This window comes from Eleginops maclovinus, chromosome 5, assembly GCF_036324505.1.
Source record: "Eleginops maclovinus isolate JMC-PN-2008 ecotype Puerto Natales chromosome 5, JC_Emac_rtc_rv5, whole genome shotgun sequence".
Classification (NCBI taxonomy): domain Eukaryota; kingdom Metazoa; phylum Chordata; class Actinopteri; order Perciformes; family Eleginopidae; genus Eleginops; species Eleginops maclovinus.
In genome coordinates this window covers 2,948,817-2,960,728 of record NC_086353.1, presented here as the reverse complement: position 1 = coordinate 2,960,728, position 11,912 = coordinate 2,948,817, and the positions used below count along the sequence as shown (strand labels likewise).

Genomic DNA, 11,912 nt, shown 5'->3' with positions numbered 1-11,912 from the left:
GCTGTTATGTCAGATTTAATGGCATTACATTACATTTCCCTTCAAGTAGTTTTAAAGTCAAATAGTTGGACAACCTGTGAACAGAGCTCTAGTAGATACGTGAGTCCAGCTCTTACAATGAGCTCAGAAATATTTTATTTGGGGTTAAGCAACCAAATAGAAATGAGTTATAGAGACTAGACTCTATTGTCTTAAATCACTCATCAGTTTTAATCAGTGAAAGATGACTCGTAGACCTTACTTTAACATCATTATGTACTTTATTGAATCAATGTAAAAGCAAACAAAAGCAAACTTCCAACATTATTTAGTTATAATATCATAAATGACTCAGGAAACGTGCATATAGTTTCATTTGGGAAGCTGGAACTTGCAAGGCATAGCATTAATGACTACCAGGAAAACTGGTATATGTTTTTACTGTGTTTAATTGATAGCCATGCTTCATTTGCACTGCTCAAATTGCTGATCATAAAAAGAGCAGGCAGTTTGATTGACAGGACATGTGATGATGATCAGAGGGGCAGCATTTTTACCCTCTTCATTCCTACAGGGACCAAAGAATGGGAAGATTCTCTCAGTGAAGGAGCAGCCAGTGAAGGAGTAGATCAGGGCTGCAGCATCTACATCATAAAAGGAGACCAGACCCTCCTCATAATCCACAAACACCCCCACCTTCTGAGGCTGAGACTTCAGAGAGAGAATGACTGGAGTACCAGCAAGAGCTTTGTACTCTTTTCCATCTCTCAACCATATAGTCCAGTAACCCTTCTGAGGCTTCAGTGTGATATTTTCCTTCCTGTTGATCGACTCACTGACCACTCCTAAATTCCAGTAAGTCTTCCCTTTAACCTCAACCTCAAAGTAAAATCTGCCTGAAGAGAAATTCTGCCTTCCTAAGACATAACTGTTTATAGAAAATCTCTCTGGGTTGTCTGGGAGATCCTTCCTCTCATCATCATGACTCACTTGTTTCCCATCATTAGACAGGATGAGTTGAGGATGTGCTGTATCAGGATCAAGAGTCACCTCCACTGCGTACTCCTGGACCCTCTTCAGTCCAGATTCACGGAGCTGCTTCTCTATCTCTTTACTTAGTTTCCTCTGCAGCTGAGTCACAGCTGTCCTGGCATATGATGCTGGGGTGAAGCTGACCTTTTTCCAGTCCTTGGAGGGTGGTGTGTTTAGGATGTTTAGAGACATGACTCTCTGGTGGTCTTCAGATCGCGAGAAGTGCTCCACCACAGCGCTTCTCCCTTTCAGCTCAGAGATTTCCTGCTCTAACTCTTTGATAAAATCCTCAGCCTGTTTTTCATTTGTTTCCTGCTTTTCTTTCATCATTTTGATGAACTCATTCAGGTTTCTCTCAACAAACTCTTTCAGATTAGTGCAGAAATGAACCCCTTCTTCTATCTCTCTGTTTTCTTGTTCTTTACTGAGTCCAACTGATCGTTTGATCTCCTGAATCTTCTTTCTTATTGTCTGGATCATCTGCTGAGTTTCAGCCTGTGTCTTCACCAGCAGCTCTTTCTTTCCTTCATATCCTTCTTTGAGAGGAACCACATCATGCATCTTGTGGTCTGAAACAGTGCAGAGCATGCAGACACATGTCTGGTCGGTCTTACAGAACAGCTCCAGAGGTTTATCGTGCTTCGAACACATCCTGTCTTTCAGGTTTTCCACAGTGTCGATCAGCTGATGTCTTTTCAGGCTTGGAGCGGTCAGATGAGGCTCCAGGTGAGTCTCACAGTAGGAGGTCAGACACACCAGGCAGGACTTCAGGGCCTTCAGTTTGGTTTCAGTGCAGACGTCACAGAGAACTTCTCCTGGTTTGAAGACTTGTTGCTCTGAGCTGCTGCTGCTGGCTTTTTGTTGAGCCGACTGTCTGAACTCAGCGACCATCTCAGAGATGAAAGTGTTAATGTACAGCTCAGGTCTTGCGTTGAACACTTTTTTACACATGGGCACTGACACCTGTCACTTCTATCCCAGTGTTCGGTGATGCAGTTCTTGCAGAAGTTGTGTCCACATGGTATAGTGACTGGATGAGTGAACACATCCAGACAGATGGAGCACAGAAACTGATCTTCAGACATCCTATTGCTGGCAGCAGACATACCTAGAAAGTGAGAAAAGGTGAAACTGTAACAACAGATCACATGAGTCTTAAATACATTCAGAGACTAGTTGAGAAGTATACAATTGATAAACATTAGTGACCTTGTGAGGCAGTAGTGCAGAAAACAAAATGATTTAATTGATGAAAAATGCTTCTTACCAGAAGTGTTATTGTACAATTTTAACCAAAATAAAATCTACAGCCAGAACTCCACGCATCACATTTGATTTCTGACTGAAATTTGAACCAAATTTTTCAACCATCTCATTAAATCCAGCTAACTTTTGAATCCCTATGCTTCATGTCATAAACTCAGATCCTAAATCCTACCCTGTGCTGGTTGTCCTTATAAGACTCCAAGCTCTGAGGCCTTTTCACTAGTCGATTTGTAAAAAGTGTGTTGCCTTCCTGCGCTCCAAAATAGCCCAAATCGTAGTCACAACGTCAGGTTCTTCCCCATTATTATCTTAAGTTATGATTATCTATCTGCTCATTGAAAGATCAGCAGAGACCTTCAGTTCAAACCCACAGTTTGGCAACTTAACCTAACTTTACTTTAAATTCCGTACGAAACCTGAGAGGCAGCAATGTGCGAGATTACTGTCGCACAGGACAACACTTTAGTTTGATTTTGGATTATATAAAGTATGGGAGCTTTTTTTGCCATTTAAAGTACAAGAATCTCAGTAAGACATTTCAGACATTGTCAGGGACGTTGGTGTGATCACGTGTACTCATGAGCCAATCAACAGTCACTATCTGAAGGTCATCAATGTTTGATGCCAATCCTTTCAATCATTTGCAAAATACTTTACCCTTGGGACCATGAAGGCAAAACTACTGATATTGGCATTCCTAGAGCCAGGCTGCTTACACTCAAATATAAAAATATAACAGTGTAGTATCAGTGAAGAACATTTAAAAATATGTCCCACTAATATGACAACTCAATTTGGTAAAAATATTAATGGAACAAGTTCTTTCTATGTCTGTAGAGATGTATAAAGTAAAGAGTTGATATTTACTAAAAACTTAGACGCTCTTCTCACCGGTGTTTGGCAGAGACTCTTCTCTGCTGTCGAGAAAGATCCGATGAACCTCAACTGGAAACGTGGAACAATGGAAACTTGTCTCCCTGTCGCTCTGACATATGTTCATCTGGGACTGAGATGTTGAAGCTCTTGTGTTAATCTGCATTTGTTTAACCTCTATTGCAGCTTGTTTGTTTAGTTTTATTGACTCCCTCAGGTATGAGCAGGATCTGCATGTGACACAAATCGAGTGAGTCTTTTAGTAGCAATAACTTATGACTTTTTACTTCTTTATTGCCAGCCACAACAGCGTTGTTGGAAACATTTTCCCCTTGTGAGTCTGTGAGTGACTGTTGGAAGTTTGTGTGAAGGTGACATTCACAACTTATTGTAATTATCTTATTTTATATAAAATAGGATGAGAATTTATACTGTCTTGTTACTTGAAGATGAACATGTAGGAATTTATTTTTTACCTTATTTTCTTTTCACCCTGGAATGGGTGTATGTACAGTATTTGTGTACACATGTATGTGTATGTATATATCGAATTTGGTTTATTTGTGTGCGTATTTAATTATTGATTTAACTTTTCTTATTTTGCCTGCAGCTGGATGACTAACGGGAGGGCTACCTTCTGTTTAAGCTATGCTTTCTGCCCTCCCGCTTCTACTAATTGTGTTGGTTTGTCGGATTCATAAATTGTCTGTATTAATATTGTAATAGTAGAATAAATAAAATGAAAATAAAAAACTGCACTCACAAATATGTACCTGTGTGTAGATATGATCAAAATTAAGGTAGATTTAAAAAAATGGGTGCCAGATCAAATGTGCCAGAAGTGTTGTGGTAGGAATTGGAAAAGAAACCCCCACATTTTATTTCCCAGGTACCCTTTAGTCGATGTTCTGAGTTAAAGAAGGTCATTTAAATGGTCAGTCAAACATCCAATAGCTCCCTCACAGTTCTCTGCAACAATTAATGTAATGTTTGACCTTTTTATATCATTCTTGTGTTTGATTCTTTCCTATAGTTTTTGCTGAATCAGGCCAGGAAGTTGAGTGTTGTGTGTAGTCTGGGAATTCCAAAAACACACTCTCCGCCCTTGTTCCTGTGCTGTACAGTAATGCTGATATCTAGTTGCCATAGGAATGAATCAAACCTAACCTGTGAATACCGACAAGAGTTTCAAAATAAAACACTCTCACAAAAACTTTCTTCTTATGCACAAAACTTTACTTGAGTAATACTGAACAACAGAGTAGTTTCATTCATCACAAAATATGTTTTCCTTCACCAACATAGACTTAATAAATCAACAATGTTTGTCTTTTAGGAATGAGGAGGAAGACCAAGTATCATGTTAAAACTGTCTGTAGAAAAACTTTAAGGTATTGCAGATTTAAGGTATTTTTTTAAAGCTGCAGTTTCCTTTAAGCCAGTTTCTGATGAGTAAACATGTTTTCATTTACTAAACACTTATATTTTTAGATTGAGATGGCACATGGTTGTTTACAGATGCAGACCCTGCTGTAAAATGGTTGGTTTACAAAGATTGTGCAGTTCTGAAAATACTTTGTCCATATCAATAGATGAACTGGCATCGATTATTCCCACACCCAAATAAAGTGCAACTAAAATAAGTAAGATCTTAAAGGCAAACTGAAATATACAGTAAAAGAAAGAAAGAATGATATACTTTTATTAATCCCCGTGGGGAAATTCGAGAATTCTGCATTTGACCCATCCTAGTGTTAGGAACAGTGGGCTGCCATATGTACAGCGCCCGGGGAGCAGCGTAGGGAACGGTGTCCTTGCTCAGGGACACCACGGTAGCACTTGGTCTTTCGGGGACTTCAAGATTCAAGATTCAAGAAGCTTTATTTATCCCGAGGGAAATTGAGGAACTTGAACTGGTGACAAGCCCCTAACCACTTTGCCACCACCGCCCCAGTACAATTGCATCCCCAGTCCAGCAATAAATCAATGTTACTTATTATTACATCCTTTCTCCATAATAAAAACCACTGAACAAATCAATTCTCTCCTCAAGGATCCTTAAAATTATAGTAAAAAAAAAACACATTTTGTACAATAACCATTTTTTTTACTACAGTCCCCTCGTATGATTTACAGACGATGGTCAATCAAATTCAGATAACATTTCAACTGAATATGTAATTTTATGCTGTCATTTTATAAGAATTAAGCACTTTTTCTTCTATAATACATTGGCATACCAGTATTGATCACTATGCCTATTTTAGTATGAACATTTTGTCTGGCATGTTTATGCACATATTAATATTCACACTGTATGTTAACATATTGTTGGCAATTCCTCATTTGCATTGCTCAAAATGCTGATCCCAAAGATCAGGTGTTTTGATTGACAGGACGGATGATCAGAGGGGCAGCATTATTGCCCCCGTCGTTCCTACAGGGACTGAAGAATGGGAAGAGTTTCTCGGTGAAGGTGCAGCCAGTGAAGGAGTAGATAAGAGCTGCAGCATCTACGTCATAAAAGGAGACAAGACCTTCTGAATAACTCACAAACACCCCCACCTTCTGAGGCTGAGACTTCAGAGAGAGAAGGACTGAAGGATCATCAAGAGCTTTGTACTCATTTCCTCTCAAACATATAGTCCAATAACCCTCCCGAGGCTTCATTTTGACCTCTCCCTTCCTGTTGATCGACTTCCTGACCACTCCGAAATTCCATTTAGGCTTCCCTTGAACCTGAACCTCGTAGTAAAATCTGCCTGGAAACCCTGCCGTGAAACTCTGCTCCCCCAAAACAAAATTATAATGAGAAAATCTCTCTGGGTTGTCTGGGAGATTCTTCCTCACATCACCATGACTCACTTGCTTCCTATCAGGAGTCAGGATGAGTTCAGGATGTGCTGTTTGAGGATCAAGAGTCACATTTACTGCGTACTTCTGGACCCTCTTCAGCTCAGCCTCACCGAGCAGCTTCTTCGTCTCTTTGTTAAGTGTCTCCTCCAGCTGAATCAAGGCCCCCTCCACAGTTTTCTCATATGAAGGTGCATGGACGTTGACCTTCATCCAGTCCTTTGTGGGAGGAACAGCTTTCAGTAACGGGAAGCTTCGGAGAACAAGGAGGTGGTCTTCTGAGCGCGTGACCTGCCCCACGTCAGTGTTTCTCTTCTTCAGATCAGATATTTCCTGCTCCAGCTCTTTGATGAGGCCTTCAGCCTGTTTCTGTGTTGTTGTAACCTTCTCTCCTATTGTTTTGTAGAGCTCATTCAGGCCTCTCTCAAGAAACTTGTTCAGAGAATTGAAGACCTCAACCCCTTCTGATAGCTCCATTTGCGCACTTTCCGTACTACACTTTACTGAGCGTTTGATCACCTCAATCTTTACTCGTCTCTTCTCGATCATATCCTGAATTTTAACCTCCGTCTTCACCAGCTCAACCTTCTTGTCTTCATATTCGTCTTTCAGAGGAACAAACACATGCATCTTGTGGTCTAAAGCAGAGCAGTGCATGCAGACAAATGTCTGGTCGGTCTTACAGAACAGCTCCAGAGGTTTACCGTGCTTTACACACATCCTGTCTTCCAGGTTCTCCACAGGGTCGATCAGCTGATGTCTTTTCAGGCCTGACACAGTGAAATGAGGCTCCAGGTGAGTCTCACAGTAGGAGGCCAGACACACTAGGCAGGACTTTAGGGCCTTCAGTTTAGTTCCAGTGCAAAACTCACAAGAAACATCTACTGGATTGAAGACATGTTGCTGTGACCGTTTGCGGTTGGCTTTTTGTTGAGCCGAGTGTCTGAACTCAGCGACCATCTCAGAGAACAAAGTGTTGACCCTCAAAAAAGGTCTTTTTTTAAAACCCTCATTGCACAAGGGACACCTGTAATTAATATCCCAGTGTTTGGTGATGCAGCTTTTGCAGAAGTTATGTCCACATGGTGTGCTGACTGGATCAGTGAACACATCCAGACAGATGGAGCACCGAAAGTGTTCTTCGGATAGCAGACAGCTGACAGAAGACATGTCTACAAACTGAGAACAAAAGTGAAAGTATTATTAAATTATAAAAAATATAATTGTATTTTGTGGCTCTTTTGGGACATGTCTCTGTGCTTTAATGTTCAAAAAGCTCTTTATTTTTCTCATACTGCCTGTGCTGCAGCACCTCTATTCACCCTCTAGTCTTAAACTAGAGCCCAGTGTGCTCTGTTGTGATTGGTCAACCGCTTGGAGATGTCCCGCCCCTTAGCCTATCAGGTACAATGTACTTAATAATTTAAATGAATTTAAACAAAGGAGTCCAATGGAAGTGTTTCAGTCAGGGAGACACACACACAGGGATTTTAACCTTTGCAGACCATTTACATGCACACAAACCTATATGACACGTTACAGGAAAAGGAAAAGGCCCAAAAAGCATAATCGGGCCCTCTTTCAACTTTTTTTGTTACATGCAGTATCATCTGTATAACGAATAAAGTGTGATTACTGCATTAAAAGGAAGTTTGTAGGTATTTTTCACTCAACGGAAAAGTGATTACAACAGATGCAACTTCCTGTTTGTTTCTAGTTGTATGTTTTGTGTTAATCCTGGCTGTTTAAACACGGCAATATGATCAGCTGCACTCACCAGTATTTCAGTAAATTGTTGAGAGAGGACTGAAAAATTCAGTTTAATCGTCTTTCGGACAGAAAATCCAGAGTTGTGTCTCCACTGCTGCTCTGACAAACGATAAGTTTCATTTCTGGAAAGTGCGTTGCAGCTCTCTCTCCTCCAGTGTTGCTCCTCCTCTTACAGCTGCTCTGTTTGTGTACTCCTTCAGACAGGATTAGAGTTACAGACATTTGGCACAGAAGAGGTTTAATATTATTTGATGGTAGCAACTAAGACATTTGTGTAAAAAAAAAAGTGAATACCACTTCCAAAAATATATCTTAGATTCAGTAAAAACCATCAGTGCTCTTCAGCTCAGTGCACAGCTCACCTTTTTCCCTGAAATGTTGAATGGTTTCTGGTCATTCTTTCGTTTTCATTTTTTTTCTGTAGTTGGTGCTTAATCATACCAGGAAGTAATGTTGTGGGCAGTCTGTGAAATCCTTTAGGTCTTTATCTCTCTATGTGTGATGCAATGCTGATATCTAGTGGCCAAAGCAGGGTAAACACATCCACACTGAGAAAACCTCTGTGGCCTAGAGACCAGTTCAAAGTAAAATACTTCCACAAAGGTTTTTATTTGTAGTGCACCAGAATAGTTTTTATTTTCACTTGATAGCATCTGTTATAGTCACTACCACAGCAGCGTGAAAGAGGTTGAAGACCATGTGACTTCTTAAAAAATATATATCACGGACATGTTAGGAAATCATTTCAAATCAATGTTATTTGGTACATGGGTCATTCAAGCAACGACTGAACAATCATCCATAATGCTTTGTATAAAACATCAATAAAAGACACAAAACTAGAAAAGTAACATCGTATAAATGATCCTTATTAATGGAAACTTGTTTGTTTTAAATAGTAGCTCAAGAATTGTCCTTTTCAGTTGAGTATTATATTCTCCATCATATACAACAAACATATTTTAAAAATAATAATGAATTATTATTTTGTTGTTGTGAAGGCAGATGGTTGTTCACCAAGACCAACTGTTCATGGTTTGGTGGCAAAGCTTTCATGTTATCAAAATGTTTCTATAAGTTGAACAAAGACATGATTTATATTAACATACAAAGAGGTTGACAGAATAATTCCCACAGCTAAGTAACATTCATAGCAATAACTAATATAGAAGTAATACAACCGCTAAAAGTCTTACGCATAAAAGCATTACAATGTTTAACAGTAACAAAATTGTAACTTTAAAATATATATATATATAAATGCAGCTTTATGACACAAAGTAAAAATAGAAAACACATGAAATAAATGATAAAGAATTCCTTATCATATTCGGATGAAAACAAGTTTACACAGTGCATTAATACAAACTATTACACAGCTTAGTTGAATACTCGATTCTGATTGGTCAATTTGAACATTTTTGGGGTCTGTTAATTTTTGCTAATGGACCTCAAAATGACCAATCTTTTTTAGACAGTAAAATAATTTGAAATGAATACTGTGAGTGGAGTGGTAGGTTTATTTAGTATGTAGCCATGGGTGTTCTTTTGTCGTTAATGACCACCTCACTGCACATTACCCCTCACATACTTTAATATTTCTTTAAAAAAATATAAATATACTCTAATTTGAAACTTGATCATGACCTTGTGCTTTTTGTATGTCTCTAACCCATTGGCATCGTATTGTCTGCTGCTATTGCACTATGAACATTTTGTCTGGTACAATTTACGATGTGGAAATGAAAGGTAAAGATGCATTTCATCAGTATGTGTACTGATGCTTTTATTGTTCTATAGAGTAGTCATGACAAGGTCAGGCCTTGACAGGACAGATGATCAGAGGTGCAGAGTTTTTACCACCGCCATTATTACAGGGACTGAAGAACGGTAGCAGTTTCTCAGTGAAGGAGCAGCCAGTGAAGGAGTAGATCAGAGCTGCAGCATCTACATCATAAAAGAGACCAGACCCTCCTCATAATCCACAAACACTCCCACCTTCTGAGGCTGAGACTTTAAAGAGAGAAGGACTGGAGGGTCGGCATGAGCAATGTACCTATTTACATCTCTCAAACATATAGCCCAATAGCCACACTGAGGGCTCAGTGAGATTCCTCCCTTCCGCTTGACCGACTCTCTCACCACTCCTAAATCCCAGTTTAACTTCCTGGTGACTTGAACTTCATAGTAGAATTTGCCTGCAGAGAAACCCTGCTTTCCTAAAACAAAAGTACGAAAAGCAAATCTCTTCGGATTGTCCGGGAGATTCTTCTTTCCACCACAATGATTAACTTCTTTTCTGTCATCGGACAGTCTGAGTTCAGCTTGTGCTGTATCAGGATCAAGAGTCACTTCCACCTCATACTGCTGGACCCTCTTCAGCTCAGTCACAGGAAGCAGCTTCATGATCTCTTTACTGATTGTCTCCTCCAGCTGGCGCACAGTTTTTACTACAGTCCCCTCGTATGATTTACAGACATTGACATCTGTCCAGTCCTTTGTATTTGGAGCAGTTTTAAGTGACTGGAAGCTTCGGAGAAGATGGAGATGGTCTTTGGAGCGTAAGAAGTGCTCCACCTCAGCGCTTCTCTTCTTCAGCTCAGAGATTTCCTGTTCCAGCTCTTTGATTAAACCCTCAGCCTGTTTCTGTGCCATTTGCTGACTCACTTCTATTGTTTGAATGAGCTCGTTTAGTGTTTTCTCAACAGACTCCTTCAGAGCAGTGAAGACCCGAGCACCTTCTGCTACCTCTCTGTCTGCATCTTCCTTACTGAGGTCGACTGACCGTTTGATCTCCTGAATCTTCAGTTGTCTTTTTTGGATCATCTGCTGAATTTCTGCCTCTGTCTTCCACAGTTTGACCTTTTTTTCTTCATATTCTTCTTTGAGAGGAACCACATAATGCATCTTATGGTCAGAAACACCGCAGAGCATGCAGACACATGTCTGGTCGGTCTTACAGAACAGCTCCAGAGGTTTACTGTGCTTCGGACACATCCTGTCTTCCAGGTTCTCCACAGGGTCGATCAGCTGATGTCTTTTCAGGCTTGGAGCGGTCAGATGAGGCTCCAGGTGAATCCCACAGTAGGAGGTCAGACACACCAGGCAGGACTTCAGGGCCTTCAGTTTGGTTTCAGTGCAGACGTCACAGGGAACTTCTCCTGGTTTGAAGACTTGTTGCTCTGAGCTGCTGCTGCTGGCTTTCTGTTGAGCCGACTGTCTGAACTGAGCGACCATCTCAGAGAGCAAAGTATTTACTTTCAAATCAGGTCTTGTGGTAAAAGCCTCTTTACACATGGGACACTGGTACTTGTCATTACTATTCCAGTGTTTAATGATGCAGGGTTTACAGAAGTTGTGTCCACATGGTGTGCTGACTGGATCCCTGAACACATCCAGACAGATGGAGCAGAGAAACTGCTCTTCAGATAGCAGGCAGCTGACAGAAGACATGTCTGAGAACAAAAGTCAAAGTATTGTGAAACACTTATCATTTGTATTAAAAGAAATCACAGTTTCATTATTGCAACATTGTGAAACCTTAATTTAAATTGTACGAAAGTATTTTTCACTTATCATGTCCTTCTGAAACTTATATAACGTTACTTCCTGCTTGTATAGAGCTGTACGTTTTATGTACGGGCGGGTTGAACACAGTGGATTATAAATTACACTCACCAGTATTTTTGTAAGTTGTTGAAAAGACCTGACGAACTTAGTATAACGTTTCTTCAGACAGAAAAACAAGAGACATGTTTTGACTGACTGGAGCTTTGAACAACAACAATTTTACTTAAGGAATGCGAGGCTCTCCTTCTACCTATATTGCTCCACCTCTGGCAACACCTCGATATGGGAGTTTGTTTTTCTTCAGTAAATCTTAGCTCTGGTGGCCACAGGAGGGAAACACATGCGCCTTTACTATAGGACAAGACTCAATTTCAAAATAAAACGCTTTAACAATCACCATGTGCTTAATACCAATCAAATGCCACGGTAAACACGTCGGCATCACAGATAATTATGATGTCCAACCAAATCAGAATCAGAATCAGAAAGACAGATTCTTTATCAGCTTTATTGGCAAATTAATGATACACATACAACATATGACTTCCTAAACCCCTAAATGCACACAG

General features: G+C 40.0%; 2 protein-coding genes and 1 pseudogene across 3 annotated transcripts; all 3 read right to left on the bottom strand.

The window, feature by feature from the left end:
• Window positions 1–241: 241 nt before the first annotated feature.
• On the bottom strand, window positions 242–2,118 carry LOC134864102 (E3 ubiquitin-protein ligase TRIM21-like). The gene is given in 2 exon segments (XM_063882876.1): window positions 242–1,961; window positions 1,964–2,118. Coding segments are annotated over 2 exon segments (1,671 nt in total). The 5' UTR covers window position 2,118; the 3' UTR covers window positions 242–444.
• A 2,246-nt stretch (window positions 2,119–4,364) lies between these two features.
• LOC134864105 (E3 ubiquitin-protein ligase TRIM39-like) lies at window positions 4,365–8,226 on the bottom strand. 2 transcript variants are annotated; one of them, XM_063882879.1, is made up of 3 exons: window positions 8,136–8,226; window positions 7,781–7,967; window positions 4,365–7,182 (listed from the first exon to the last, which is right to left on the bottom strand). In XM_063882879.1, the coding sequence occupies exon 3, from the start codon at window positions 7,171–7,173 to the stop codon at window positions 5,527–5,529; it is 1,647 nt and encodes a 548-aa protein (XP_063738949.1). In that variant the 5' UTR covers window positions 7,174–7,182; window positions 7,781–7,967; window positions 8,136–8,226; the 3' UTR covers window positions 4,365–5,526. The 2 variants fall into 2 exon arrangements, with proteins under 2 accessions (XP_063738949.1, XP_063738950.1); XM_063882880.1 differs by lacking the exon at window positions 8,136–8,226 and having other exon boundaries at window positions 7,781–8,078.
• A 131-nt stretch (window positions 8,227–8,357) lies between these two features.
• LOC134864109 (E3 ubiquitin-protein ligase TRIM39-like) lies at window positions 8,358–11,623 on the bottom strand (annotated as a pseudogene).
• Window positions 11,624–11,912: the final 289 nt, after the last annotated feature.